At 43.7% G+C, this 15876-nt stretch overlaps 1 protein-coding gene across 1 annotated transcript in view; it reads right to left on the bottom strand.

Annotated features, from left to right (window-relative positions):
* Positions 1–1587: 1587 nt before the first annotated feature.
* The window catches only part of CMTM4 (CKLF like MARVEL transmembrane domain containing 4), a 36792-nt gene continuing 22503 nt past the window's right edge, over positions 1588–15876 (bottom strand). Inside the window, exons 3-4 of the mRNA XM_039699707.1 lie at positions 10789–10887; positions 1588–9933 (exon numbers count right to left, since the gene is read on the bottom strand). Of these exons, the coding sequence (XP_039555641.1) occupies positions 9760–9933; positions 10789–10887 (273 nt within the window). The 3' untranslated portion in view covers positions 1588–9759. The remainder of the gene's footprint in view (positions 9934–10788; positions 10888–15876) is intronic.

Genomic DNA, 15876 nt, shown 5'->3' with positions numbered 1-15876 from the left:
TTGGGTGGAGGTTTTTTGGTTTGGGATTGTTAGGGATTTTTTTTTCTTGGTTGGTGGGATTTGGTTTTGGTTTGGTTTTTTTATTGCTACTGCTTTTGTTGATTGTTTGGTTTTGGTTGTTTTTTAAAAATAACTCAATTTTTAAATCCACTTCCGTGAAGAGGAAAATACTGATTCCAACGGTTTTTTTCACCAGGAAATCCTTGTCCTTTTCTTTTATGGATTTTGGACACACATTTTGTTAGCCTGATCCATGAATAAATTAATTACAGTGTTCCTGGGAGACTGAAGGAAGATCCAGTATCTACAAGTTAGACAATTTTTAAATTTTTTTTTTAATTTGACAGCTGATGAAGCTTCTCCTGACCCAGGAACACCATGGATACCCCTCTGGGTAATCCCACAGTGCTGCTGACAGCCCCCACAGGCAAAATGAACTGGCCCCTTGTAAGAGCCTCTGGCTCCCTCAGGGAATCCTTCCCTTGTGCCACCCCCTGTGTCCCCCTCCCCACCCGCCCCGGTCCCTCCGGTGTTCTAAGTGCAGCATCCACATTCCCAAATCCCTTCACAGACTCACCCATCCCTCGGGGCGTTCCACAGTTCTCACCTGTACTGACTCAGGGCTTCCACCTCGTGCCTAAAGCACCTGGAAACCAAAAATGCCCCCAGAGCCACTTGCAGTCCCAGCCTGAGAGGCAGCAGAGTGTTCCCCACTCCCTGGGGCATTTCAGCCCCAAAATCCCTTTCCAGTCCCAAATGGGCAGCTGCAGAGCCCAGCATGGAGCCTTGCAGCCCACGGCAGCGCACCAGAACTGCTCCAAGAGCAGTTCCACCACCAGCACGAGAGCAGCAGAGCAGTTCCACGTTCCCTCTGCTCCACTGCCTCTCCCCAAGGCTCTCCCATGGTTTCTCCTGCAGCCAGGAGTGTCCCAGGGACAGCCCCAGCCAGGGCTGCATGGTGGGTGTGCCCCCCACACAAAGTGCCTTTTGCAGCTCTGTTAGAGCCCAGGACCCCCAGTGCTGCACTGAGCACTTCTGCTGCCTCCTGGGGGGTTTCACCCCAGCAGCCCCCAAGGTCCTCGCTGGGCTCGCTCTGCTCCCACCAGCGGGATCAGGCAGAGAATGGGGAGGGGAAAAGTGAGAAAACTCCTGTGGTGAGATGAAGACAATTTCATAGGGAAAGCAAAAGCTGTGCACACAAGGAAAGCAAAACAAGGAATTAATTCCCATGGGCAGGCAGGCGCTCAGCACCTCCAGGAGAGCAGGGCCACATCCCCTGGAAGGGTGACCTGGGAAGACAAACTCCATCACTCCAAACATGCTCCCTTCCTCCTTCTTCCCCCTTCAGATGCTGATGCCATAAGACATGGGATGCCCCTGTGGTCAGCTGGGGTCATCTGTCCTGGCTCTGCCCCCCTCAACCTCCCCAGCATGGCAGCACAAGGGGCAGGAAAAGCCTTGGCTCTGGGTGAGCTCAGCATTAACACAAACATCTCTGAATTATCAACACACATGCAAAACAGCCCCACATCAGCACTAGGAAGAAAATTACCCCAGCCCAGGCCATGTTTACAGATGGAGACACTGTTTTAGTACTTTAATATGTCCATTTATTAAACAGGAAGTCCTTCACAAATGATTCCGTACTATATTGATTTGAATAAGTGTTAGAAAACTTCCATTTCTCCTACATACAAAAATACACTTTTACCACTATGAAGAATGATCAGAAGAGTACCGTGAAAACCCAGAGAGCTCCAATCTTCCAATACCAGAAAGAAAAGACAGAAAGACAACTAAATAAAAAAAAAAAATTACAAAAAGTATTGTGCCCATATACAAAAGACTGGAAAAGCAAAATGACATTTAAAACTGATAAATACACCATTTAAATTATGTTGCAATAGCATGGATTTTAAAACCAAGACTGCTTTGTGTATTGCAAGACTTTACAACTCTTCAGCTTGTGGTTTTTTATTAGCACAGACAACAAAGAAAGACCTCAACAACTCAAAGATGGTTACTGGTGTAGAAACAAGCTACACCAGGAGGCTGTGTTTTCTTGTAGAGTACCTTGCCTCTGAGCTTGGTCAAGCATTCCCAGGATACCTTTCCCACCCAGATCTGGCAGGCAGTGGGAGCTGCTCCTGGAGCACCACCTTGGAGCAGCTGCTGCATCTCCGGGCTCTGCAGAACAACGGGAAATCCTCCAGGGCTGTGAGCTGTCTCCAGGGGAATGTGAAACCCCACAGTCCTGCAGCAAGGTCTGGAGCTCAGGGGAGCCCTGGCCTGGCCCCTGGGTGAGGGGCACTGCCCAGGGCAGGACAACAGCCGGGTGCTGCCTCACACCACACTGAGATCACCAAGGGCTCTCCAGGACAGAACACTGCAGGCTGTACTCCAAAAGCAAAGTACCAAGGGTATAGCACAGCAGACTTGTGCTCATGATAAAAGGAAAATTGCATTCCCTTTGCTCAGCCTGAATAGAATTCTAACCTGGTTTTTCCATAATACCTCTGAGCTGTTTGCAATTACAAACCTGTCAATACAGCACCTGTAACCCAGAGAGATAAAGTCTTTTGGTCAGGCCTGGATGCTCCCTCTTCACAAGCTGTAAATCATCAATTATGAGCTGGAATGTTTGGATTGGGCTGCAGAATTGGTCTAGAGCAGCCAAGGTCAGCCCTGACCATACAGACACCCCACACTGAGCATCCTTCCACACGGCCCAAGGAAGGGAACCTGGAACACCAGGAATGTGCTCGGGGGGCAGCTGAGCAAAGGAGACACAACCTGTGATTCCCCAGGGGTCAGGTCCAGTGCACACAGGGAGGGAAGGCAGTGACCACAGCAGCCATAAACCTGGAGTTGGTGGGAACAAAGCACAACGAGGCCAGAGCTGAGTTAGTGACTCACATTACAAAAATAGTGTTTACTGGATTCATAAATTTACATCTCTATTCCTGTGAATGACAAGTGTTAGTACCACACATGGAAGGCACCCTAGGTGAAGCAGTTTTTCGGTATTTGTTTACAATTCTGTGAAAAGACATACAAAGTGTCAACTTCCAAATCAAATTTGAGCATTATAATGAGAAATAAATACGTACTTTACTATTTTATTGTGGGTTCCTGAACCCTTACAAACTTCAACATATACAAATAGTTTCAAAATGACACTAACACAAAAGAGAGTAAGTCTAGACAGATACAATGATTAGCTAAGTCATTCGTCCTATCATGTCATAAATGTTGTGTCTTAAGTATAGAAGTCATTTTAAAATGCAATAAATTGGACACAATATATAATTAAAAATATTTTCTTACTCCAGGACTGTGATGTATTATGAGTTAAAGCTGGATGAGCTGTAGTGCTAAGACACTCTCCCTCCACAAGATCCAACAATAGAAACTGGTAAACATTCAAGATTAAAGTAGAAACAGTAGAAAAATGAAGGTAGCAATTGTTGTAATAAAAGGGTGCTAGCCAGGACCACTTTAACCTGCAGACATCAGGATAGCTGGAACATCACTAAAGATATTCAGACAACTCTGCTTTTGGGATTAAAAGGGTACCAAAAGAGATAAATCAACCTAGTTAAGAGAGGATGTTTTCTTTCAGACACATGAAGGTTTTAATTAAGTAGGTCTATTGAGACATTTGTCCAAAGCAAAACAATACAATACCCTGAAATTTCCTGTGCTCTAGACAATGGCCTGTGACAGTCAGAAGAGGCAGATGCTCATATTCCATTCTGTTACTCACATCCAGATGTTATTAAAATAGCTGCAGGGACCAGCCCCAATCGAAAAATAAGAACCCCCCCCAAATACTTGTAAAACAATCTGGCTATTGCCTTTTAAATGCTCCTATGTCCTCACTGTGAAGCCATGAAGAAAGTTCCCATATCCTTCCATAAATGCTAACTGACTTTTAAAAGTTCTACCCATGAAGTCCACGGGATACAGATAAAACCTTCATAGTAAACACAAAGCTCTATGTTATAAATATGTCAATCAAGGTAACTATGTATATTGTATATAAAATTAAATATCTTCTGTTTGCCAAGTATAATTTAAAAAGGAATATCTGTGGCTAGTTATAAAAAAATATTTATTAACCCATAGAGATTAAAAGGCAATTTCACTAACTAGTCCATCCAGCACATATGAAAGAGCTGCACTGGGATTCTGGATAGGTTACTTTATCTAATCACATTCCTATGATAAATAGACAACTTTCATTTCTGGGCATATATAAGAACACTTCTGAAAGCTGCATATCCAAAAAGAAAATTAGAAAATTAGATTGTGTTGTATACTCTAAATTAAAGGCTACCAGAAATCACAGTGTAAGCAGATTTTTTAAAAAGATTATTTTTATACAAATGATTAAATTATAGACAGATTTTTAAAATATAACCAAAAAAAAAAAACCAAAAAAAAACCAACCAAAAAAAAAGACCAAAACAAGGGAACCCTTTCAGGTTGGACAGCACCACTCTGACTTGGTCAAGCAGATCTATAAAGGTGGCCAAGTGGCTGACAGGGAAAATAATATACCAGGAAAACCCTCTACAATGTCATTCAGAGATTTCCTGAGTATTTGTATTTTGACCAAAATTCATTTTGACCAACTCCCTCTGTCAAAATAAAGAGAGGAACGTGGCATAATTTCTATAAAGTATTTTCACACATTCCGTGCATTTTTGTACTGATTTCAGGATAATTTTGAAAAGCTTTTGTTGCCATTAAAACTCACACACAGGACACCTGCACCTGCACAGTAATTCTGAGTTTTGCTGGCCCTCCAGACAATGAACAATCCATTATTTCATGGTGCAAACACAAGTCAAGTGCCTGATTTTCAGCAGTGACAGACCCTGGCTTTCTTCCCTGTGGGACTGAGCAGGGACCAGACTGGATCCCCCTCTGGACTCTCTGGGAGCTGAGCCTGGGCAATCCCAGCCCTTTCCCAGCCCCCTGAGATCCCCATGACTGCTGTGCCCACTGTGGGTTCATGTCTCATTTGAAAGCTCTGGATTGTCAAGTGTCCTTCTCACATCTCCAATTCCTTATCAGACTGTGCCTTTTTATTATCCTGAATGCCTCCTGAAGAGTTTTGGCTCCAGAGCTTTCAGGGCAGCTCTGTTCTTCATGCTCCTCCATGCAAAAAGCTGATCAGTAGGAGAGACAAATACTACTTCCTACACTACCTGAACTGCTATTAAGTTTGTTTACATTTTTGATTATGCCCTCAAACCATTATTCTTGCTTATTTTAGATTTTTTGTGAGGTTTTTTTCCTTCACAAAAGAAAACAAGTAGAAATTATTACAACATGACATGAGACTTGAGACAAGAAAATAACAGAAAGAGGCCTGAGGAAGAGGGAGGGGGAGAAAGAAAGGATTGCATTAATAAAGCCACAGATTAGCTAAGCATTTGCAGTGCGTGCACACCCCCAAAACAGCAGAGAGGTGACCAGATTCATTTAGGGACCTTAAAGCTCATGAAAAGCTGGTGGTTGACCCACCCAGAACAGTCCAGGGCCGCCTGCAGCAGATCCCCTCTGCTGTGTGCAAGCACTGCATGAACCACTGGCTTGTCCTGGCGGGAGGGGACAACCAGCACACGGACAGAGGAACTCACAGGGGGAACACAAATTCCTCCCCAGTGGAGCGGGAACCTTTCCCTCCTCCTTCTGGAAGCAGCAATGAAAGACAGAGCTGAAACAATGCCAGAGTGTGCCGTGAGACCAGAGTGACAAACACACACTGGGAAGTGTTTGTCACAACAGGTGACAAAGCCAAGGAAAGAGCAGCACCCGCTGCTCCTTTACTGAAATCCCGTGTAAAAGACACCTTATAACTGAAAGAAGAGGAGCTGCTGCCAAGGCACAGATTTTGCTGATGCTGTGCTCCTGAATCCAGTGAGCAGCACAGTCTGGGATCAGAGATCTGCAGTCCCAGATCTCTGGAGCCAGTGCCTGTCTCAGAAGGCACAGGGAGATCACTCTCTACCCCTCCCAAGCTCCTACCAGGAATCTCAGAGCAGCACCAGCTTTCCACAGTCCCACGGGAAAGAACACCCAGCCAACCTCCTAAGCCACCAGGAAAGGGAAGAGCACCCCAGCTGAAATCAAGGGATGTTGGACACATTCTGATTTCCTGGCACTGCACAGACCAACAAACAAGGCTTAGCAAGAATTAAATATGAAAGCATTTGATCCATGAGGCACGAATATTCCAAATAAAAGGAAATGGTGGAGGAAGAAGGAATTGGCTTTACTCAGACATGAGTGAGTTCCTCTGTGGCTTTAGGAGCTCCTGCTGGGGCTGTTTGCACAGCTCAAGGACGTGGCTCCAACCTCAGCTGAGGCTGGCAAACTGAGCAGGAGAGGCAAAGAGGCTCCTCCAGCAGTGCTGCTGCTCCAGAGCTTACTGTGTAACACTGTGCACAGGCTGCAGAATGCAGTCATGTCTGCACCCAGAAACACCCAGACTCCAGAGCTGAGGGCTCTCTTGGACCAAAGGGGACTCATCCAAACCGTCACTGCTTCAAGCATCCTGTTCCTACCAAGCTCACCTGTTTGCTTTTATTTAGTTCTATTTCCAGTGGGGTTTGAGTCCCTTTATGAAGCTAAACAGCACCCTTAAGGACTAAAAGAAATTATCCCTGTGTGCTAGCAATTACAAGCAAGACTAACTGGCTGAGACAAGCAATTTAATGTCACTTGTCTAAGCAATTAAAAAAAAAAACAAAAAACTTTCTACCCTCTTTTCTTCCTTAACAGTTTTTTGTCTGACTGCAGTTTAGATAACAGTCTTAAAAAAAATACCTCTCCAATACACTGTGTCAAATTAACTCAGGGCAAATGAGCCATGGATACATCAAAATGAGCTTAGTATTTCAAATGTAGTTGTCTCTCATAGGTATTTTATTTCCCTTCTATAAAATCCAAATAGTAAATAATGTCTCTGCAGAGCAATAAGTGCTTAAGATTTTTTTAGAAAGTATATACTATACAATATTAAAATCATCTTTGGTCCCCAAAATAAGGAAATTACACATTTACATTTCCTTTTGTTTCACGAAGTGAATCAGATAGTGTTTTTAAAATTAGTGTTTTTAAAATTACTGTTCTCTTTCGGATTCCACCCTGAGAGCTGTGCTAGGCTCAGGGCCTGATGTGAGTAATGACTACTGGCATTCCCAGCTGCAGGAACCTCACCCCTCCTGCAGCAGCCCCAGGGCCCCACTGAGGTGTGACTGCTGCACTCTGCTCCTGGCACTGCAGCTCGAAGGGCTGGGACCTCACTGCACAGAAAAACCCTGAGCCACCCTTCCTCCAGGCCAGGAAAGGTGCAGGGCTTGAAAGGTACAAATTCATAAACCAGAGAGGCACAGGAGCCCGCAGAGCTCTGCCCCGACCACAGTGAGCACAGGAGAGGATCTGGGGATGCTCCTTCAGCCCTGGCCACTGACAAAACCCCCTCCTGGTTTCAGATGGCAACTCTAAAAGCATGGAGCCTCTGAAGAACTGTATTCTGTATTTCAGTAGGTGGGTTTGGCTTGATTTTGGTGTGGGATGTTTGGGGTTTTTTTTGTTTTGTCTGGTTTGGGTTTGCTTGGGGTTTTTTACAATCTTTATCCGAACTGCTTTGATGGCAGTTTACAATTCCCGACTGGGTATGCTTGTGCTACTTTTAAAAAGTCTTTTAATAATTGACATTGCAAACTCTGCCAGTCCTGGGCAGTGCTGGCAAACAGCAGGGCTGTCACAGTAGTTCTGGCAATAATAAATTGTTATTTCTTACCACACTGGCCATGGAACTGCCCCGTACTGCTCAGGGAATGCACCCAGGTGAGACAACCCTCAGTGGAATGCCTGTTCTAACCCAGCACCAAGAGTTGGTTCAGTCTTCTTTTAAACTGGTGTTCCCTTTGGCATAACATCCAATAAAGCACAATAAAATGTTACTGTAGGAACTGGTAAACCATCAATCACTAAGAAAATACAAATTTTCCTTAACCTCATCAGTAACTCTGAACTTCAATCTCATTCTTAGCCACTGAGGTGAAATGCACTATAGATGTCAATAGATTGAAAATGAAAAGGCACCACCTTTGTCACCTTTTTTTCACTCATCAAAATAATTCTCTGCTGCTCAATTTGAATATTGCAGCATTAGGTTCACACTTTCACTATGGGAGCTCCCTCCAGTATTATAAAAGCCCAGGCACTTCTCCTGACCTCCTGTTTGGTGTAACGTGGGTTTCATGTTCAATACCTCACCCACAGCACACTGCCCCTTGTTCTGACCCTGAGCAGTGCAGCTCCAGCAGGACACACAAACTCAGGCACACATGGCAAACAGTTCCACTAATTGCACAGATTTTCATTTTCCTCACACCACCAAGGAGTTCCGTTCTAGAGATCTCCTCCCACACACACTGTCTTCACACAGGCACACAAATGACAAATAATGCACTACAGCGATAAAAACACCAAAGAAACAGGAAAATATCAAGAGACATATTCCTAATAATATTGTGACATCATCTAGCCAATTACTGCTGAATTTGAGTTCTGAGTAGAGAAAATGTAATTCATTCACTGGATGTACAAGGAAAATTAAAAAAAAACAAAAACCTTCAGCTATTTACTATTTCTAAATGAATCAATACAATCATATTATTTTCCAATTAGCTAAAATCATTTTTCAAAGAATCCTAAGGGGAATAAATCTGCAGAAACACCCAGTTAAAATAAAAATCAGGTTTACCTACTACCAATTAAGGTTTAATTTTAGAACAACCACCCTTCCAAAAAGAAATATTTACCTTACGTGAATCACAACAGTGCAACCTTAGGAACACTTTAAAAGCACATAAATTTTTTGCTAGTTCTTGCTTACCCTGGGTTTAGAGGGAAAACAAGTTCCAGCAGAAACTTCTAGAAATGTTGAACCTTAAAAAAAAATAAAAAAGAAAAAAGGGGGGAAAAAAAGAAAAAAAGAAAAAGAAAGCCATGGCTGGAATGTAAGTCTGTAGGATGACAACCCCTTAGTTCTCCACTGTGCCCCTTAAGCTCCTTTTCTCCACCCCATCTCCCAAACATATTTATTTTCCCACTTTGGAATGAACACTGGGATGCAGCCAGCAGGAGCAGACAAGCACCTCCTGCCCTCAGTGCATCCCCAGGCAGGCGCGGCCCAGCCCCGGCCCTCCCAGCACCCAGGGGAACGCGAGGCACGGGTCTCCAGCAGGCAGGCAGGAGTGCAGGCCGGGCAGAGGACAGACAGACAGTTTGGGATGGACAGGTCCCTCTGGCCGAGTTATTGCTGAGTGGCCCTGGCTCCATGGGCTCCCGTGGGTGTCCCTCCTCCCTCACAGCCAGGCAGGGCTGCTCTGTCCCTGGGGCAGCTGAAGGAGCAGTGGATCTGCAGAGAGGGAAGGGAACTGCTGTGCAGTTAATCCAAAGCAACGACATACTTCAGAACAGACATATATTATATATTCTGTGAGCTATACAATATATGCCCATGTCTATGTGGAGGCCTTGAGGGGATCTTCCTTTTGAACCACCAACATTTTCTGCCTTCGTGACAGCGGCTTCTGGCTCAACACATCTCTGCACACGTGCAGGGCTGGGCATCCTCACCACCCTCGGATCCACCTTTTCCTCCTCAAACAAAGCAAAACCCTTATTCCGTGAGGGAGCGGAGCGCTGTTTCCCTGTCGGTGGCACGGGCTCTCACGCGTCCAGGCGCTGGGCCTCGGGCCGGTGCACCACCTCCCGGGACTCGGTGCGAGCGCGGATGTAGTCGCTGCTCTGCCGGCCGCTCTGCTGCCTGCTGCTCAGCCGCCACTTCTGAACCGCCACAAACGCGTTCACGGCGTACACGGCCGTGGCCAGGAAACCGAACACCTACGGGCAGCACAAAGACATGGCACAGACTGGTTGTGAAAACGAGAAGAAAAGCAGTTTCACAGCAAAGTCCTCAGAAGTTCCGCTTCCTACGTTATTTGCACTGACAAATCATCATGGCCTGGGAAATTATGTTTTCCTTCTCAATGAACTAGAGAATCTGCAAAAGTGGCTAAGATCAACGATCCCAGAAAACAGAGTTCTCTCACTACTAACATGACAATTAAAACCTGCAGTGTAAAGAATCCCCTTGTAAAGAAACCAGCCCTTCATCCAAAAGCTCATTCATTCCTTCGGATGCACACAAAAAGTGACAAGCCCAGAGCATCAGCCTCTATGCTTCAGCCTCTATGTGATTTTAAAAACCAGGTTAAAAAGGAAATAAACAAGAAAATAATAAGAGGTCGCCAACTCACACACAAAAGTAATTTGTTTGAACTGACTATTGTAGATTTAAAATCCTGAAGTGCTACTACACTCACTCCAAAGAACAAAAAAATCATCTCTACTGAGCAAGAGCTAAGCAAATTATGTGTAACAGCTTCAAGTTCTTACTTTTTGGCTCTATCGTTTCCACAGGCTTGCAACATAGAGCACCAAAGAGAAGGCACCAAAGAAAAAGACAAGTTCAACGGTAAAGTGTTCTCTGCAAGTCATTTTCCTGCTGTTCTTGCCTCAGGCCTTCAGACAAACCTCCAAGGATGTTAGCAGTCTTAAAATAAGAACTATCTCATAGCAAATTGTGAAAGCAGAAGTAAATTGTGATGGCAAAGGCAACAGGTTTATTCAATCAATGAGTAAAAGTTAATTTTCACACAAGGTAAGAGTCAGATAGAAAAAAGTTTAAATTCTTACCACAGCAGCAATTTCTGCTCCAGTTTTATGGTTTAAAGCAGCCAGTACTACAGAGGCAATGAAAAAGAAGAAAGTGCTGAGTCCAGTGTTGACCAGATCCTAAAAAAATAAATTCAGTAGCATTACTAAATGATGATTGTTTGCTTTATCAGAAGTGAAGACACAGAAGGCTGCAACAAGCACAGCAACCCCCTGCCAGTTCCTCTGGTCGCCCAGGTGTCCCACAGGAGCAGCAGGAGTGGGAGCTGCAGTCCCAGGGCACCCAGAGCCCCCTGCAGCCCTGGAACACCCAGAGCTGCCAGCACAGGGCTCACCCCGCCCGGCTGGCTGCACTGCAGAGCCCCTGCTCCTCACACCAGGAGCTCTCCCACCCTATCCCTGAGGCCTGCACTGAACAAGGCTGCATGTCCTGTGCCACTTCTGCCAGTAACAGCTGCCAGCAGGGTAAGAACAGAGATTTTTACCTATTTAATGCATAAAACTGACATCAAGCCGACATTTCAGAACATACACACTGCAACACGCTCAGGGAAAACTGCTTTGCTCCAAGCAAAGGAAAACAACTTGCTACACACAACTCCTGTCGCTGGTGTTCAGATGGTGATGTTGCAGTGCCTCACGGCAAACGGGGTCATTAACATGTCACTGGAACCAAAGGAAGAATTCTGAATGGCAGGTATTTGCACAAGAATGATTACATCAATACAAGGCTAACTGACCTGACTCGAGGAAAAAACATTCAAGGATGTAAATAACAGAAGAAACAAAGTCATTCAGGACAAGGTGTTTATTGTGTTATCACAGCTGATGTGTATGGATACTGCACTGCCTGCATGCCCCCACCAAACTGGGGAACACCATTCCCAAACCACAAAACTACCATGAATGAACAGGTGATGTCAGGGTGGAGGGATCAAGAAAGGACAATTCAGCACAAACATCAAATCTGTGAGAAGTGAATCCTACAAACATCAAATCAGTGAGAAGTGAATACTACCACACACAGAAGGGACTGAAAGAAAACCTTCAATTCGAGATTGCTGTACTACTTACAGGCTTGAGGTAAAGAAAAAAAAAACAAACAAAAAACGCCACAAAACCACAGTGAACATGACAACTCCCACCATACAAAAGCAATCACAATTTGAATTCAAGGACAATTTGTTCTACTTGACTTTCTTCTCCCACATGCAAGGCAGGCTCACTTCCTGTTACAGCTCCTTCACTTTTTCCATTTTTTTAATATTTTTTTTTTCCCAAAGTGCATCTTGTGAAGTGCAATGAGAAGTCAGGCTCTGAAGACTTAAGAGGTAACTCTAAACTTACTCCCCTGGGTACGAGTGCCACAGCTGTGCTCCAGTTACACAGCACAAGGACTTGGGAGGGAACAGTGCTGTCCAGCCAGCCCCAAAACATCTCCTTTACCAGCCACGACTACAGGATGCTGCAGAAAGTAACTGCAGAGATGGAAGGTTCTGGCACTGAGCTACTCACATAAAACAATCTGTTCTGAGGGTACTGACTCAGCAACAGCTGGTTATCAAAACTGAGTGTCCAGACTGCATGAGGCATCTCCCTGGCCTGAGCCTCATCTCAAACAGGGACTTTCCCAAGGAATCAGAGAGGTTCCCATGGCTCATGGCCACTTCCACACTCATATCCAGATGTCACGAGCCCATTAAGACCCAAACTCTAATCAAATAGTAAAGAAACAAAAGTAAACTTTGGGTATTACAAATTCCTACCAATTTTTCACCTGCCTGTGTACAGAGATATTTTTTTACCCCTGTTCAAGCTCACTGAGATAGGCTCTGCCTGAGACTTAGGACATCAAGCAAATCCAAATTCTATTAACTAGTTCTTGCAGTTTTAATTACATAACTTTTTCTTTTGAGAGATGAAATTTAAACTTTATATAAATAGAGGTATTAGAAAGTAAATGGCACTACACAGTTTCTCCAAGAGTGCCCCTCTGCAGCTCTGAGTTTACAGCTCTAACTGTGCTCCTGCAGCTGCCAACACGAGCTGTGGTTCTCACCTGCATGAACCTTTCTCCCACTGGAGGGGAAGTCTCACTGTATCTGCAACAGACCCAGCTTCAACACTTCCACCAAGTCTCTATGTAAATATATGTGTGTCACCAAGAATGGGGAAACTAAATTTTGAGGAGAGGGCAGTCCCTGGATAATTAAAAAAATATAAATTAATTCAACTCAAGGTCAAGTTGTGTATCTTACTACTAGAATACATCTGGCATCTACAGGAAGAACCTGCAGAACAGAGACAAAATCCCAGAAGAAATAATTCAGAAGAACTTAGGAACTACTGTAGGCAAGCATCTCAAGAGGTGCTGCCATGACCAAAAACAGGGAGAAAAATCACTTTTGCACTCCTTTGGACATATGGACACAACAAGTGGTAATCTTACCTTCACAAGGGACATTGGAATGCTGCACCCTGTTCCACTATCGACATTTTTAGAAGAAAAATTGGACAGGCTACAGAGAAGAGCCTCAGAAGTTATTGAAAAGAGGAGAAAATTTCTCACAGTATGAACCAAAAGAACCTAAACTGCTCTGAATATTACAAAGATTGAGCTGTGTACACGAAGACTCCAGTGTTCAAAAAATTAAAAACACTGATTGTTTTAAAAGCTTATCAGAAAGCCAACAAAACTCCAGTGTTCAAAAAATTAAAAACACTGATTGTTAAGCTTATCAGAAAGCCAACAAAATTGACAGCAAAACAAAATCAACAGCTGCCAAATTAAGGCAGAAGTCATATTCAAAATGAAGCTGATTTTAATCGTAGGAGACCTAACCATCAGAACAAACAGCCAAAGATGTATTTAATATTCTACCCTTTCACTTAATATAATACAGGTTGTGCTTTTTCAGACACACACACACATTTTGTACTTCCCTAGTACCGTACTTAAAGACTACATGGCTGGCACATGATGGTCTATGTTTTATGGGGTCAGATGTGCTCAGTAATTAATCCTGCTGACCTCTGAGGTTTAGAATCTGTCACCTTGGGGACCTTTCCAAAGGAGCACAGTGTAAGCAAGAGGGCCAGGCCTGCCCACAACATGACACATTGATCACCCATCTCCATGCTACAAATGGACCTGAAAGCTTCTTCCAAGCTGCAAAATATAAAATCCTGCTGAAATTAAACTGCTGATGCCTTTTTGAATGTACTTTGATATAAGTACATCAGCAACTTGTCATCATCATTCGCATCTTATTCTAGTTTACTTTTAACAAAAAATATCAAATTCCACACAGAGAATTCAATAATTTAAATCTGAAGAAGTGATTCTATCTTGAAGCTCCAATTTATTCATGTCTGCAACTCCATTTTCCCCACTTAGGTCAAACCTTTCTAATGCAATTAACATAGCCTTGATATAGTAAGGCTGGGTTTTGAAAAAGCTAAAATGAAAATGATTTTATATCCCCAGAACAGACTTTGGAGCTTAAGGGGCAATGACAGCAGCAACACTGTATATACACATGTAATGGTAACATCATAGATGCAAATAGCAGTGGAGGTCCTTAATCCAAAATGTGGGAGCTACTACTTAGAGCAGAAAGATAAGAAAAGCAAAAAAAACCCTCAATAGTTTTGGATGAAGTAAGAGGAGAAACAAAAGAAAACAAACTACAGCAGGAAGCAGAGGACACTCCCTAAAATACTGCAAGTTTTTTTTCCACGTAAGAGAAAATGAATAATCGTGACAATAAGAAGAATAAACTAATTGAAAAAAGATGAGCTGCTTCAAATCCGTCCATGACGGGGCTGAAGTTCTTGCTATTATATTTATAGACAAAGTAAAACCACATTACAGAGAGAGAAGAATTTCTGCTGAAATTACAGCAACCTCATGAGACAGTATGCTGTGCCATAAAATACTGTACTGAGCTGCCATCCATAACAGAATCAAATCTTTGAGCTGAATCAAACCCACTCCAGGCTGCTGCTGCTTCCTTTCTCCTTTCCAAAATGATTTCCAGTGAACAAGTGACTTCTGGTCACTTGTTAGTTTATTTGCAAGCAATTCTGTTCAGTCCCCAGTGGTCCTGCCAGTCCAACGGAGAGCATCCAAGGCCATGGATTTTCCCTCTGTCCCACTCAGGGGGAGGAGAAGGCAGAGGAGATGTTGTAATTCATGGACGTAGATGGGCTTATGCCAAGAGAAATATTTTACGCTAGAAGAGGGCAACGCTTTTGTTCTGCTGATTCTGCTGTGAAGGCAGGGAGCACCATTCCATGATTCTGTAACCATCCCACACTCTTGTTTTTAAGGGTCCAGGCAGGTATAGCTCCTGGATTAAAGACGATGGAAAAGCTGAACTGGTGCTACCAATGAGAGACCTGGCAGCTGCCACCAAGTCACTCCTGAAATCTTCCATGCTGCTGCTCAGCCTTTCAGGCTGGGACATCACCAGGAGCTGCCTCTGATGCTCAGCAGCTCCAGAAGCACCCACACGTCTTTATCCACAGCTCCCACAACCTCACACAAGTTTTCTGGAATCATTCAATCAAAGTTCCTGCCCTGCCTTTTATCCTGTAAATTGTCCTGCACAAGTGACCAGGTACTCTTAAAAGGCAGACAGTGCCACACTGCAGTTGAAACTCGTGTAAACAGAGATATGACATTCAAACTGGTGTTTGCTCTTGTCATTAACTTTCTGAAATCCAAAAGTTTACATCTTGATGGAGATCAAAGTGGCCAAACTAATGTACTCTGGAAGCAAAGCCTGCACATTTCAACAGCCTGACTTTGCCACAAAAGGTGACAGAAGTCAGTGGCCTGCTGGTGTCTGATTTATCTTCCACGGAAGACAGAGCTCAAAGTCACATTTCCTTTTAGTTTTGTTTGGGTTTGCTGGTTTGAAGGGAGTAGGAGTGTGGTTATTAATCATTATTTAATTACCAATAACATTTATTTATATATATATTTATTTATTAATGATTATTCATTTAATTATTATTTTAATTTTTTTTTACAATTACCTTGATTTTTCCTCCAACCAGTACTTTATTTGCAAGGTTTGGGAACATCTTCCCTTGCTTCTATAT

The sequence above is a fragment of the Passer montanus genome, unplaced genomic scaffold, assembly GCF_014805655.1.
Source record: "Passer montanus isolate IOZ18808 unplaced genomic scaffold, ASM1480565v1 scaffold138, whole genome shotgun sequence".
In the NCBI taxonomy this organism is placed as follows: Eukaryota; Metazoa; Chordata; class Aves; order Passeriformes; family Passeridae; genus Passer; species Passer montanus.
The sequence above is the reverse complement of the archived record's forward strand: the minus strand, read 5'-3'. Positions and strand labels throughout refer to the sequence as shown.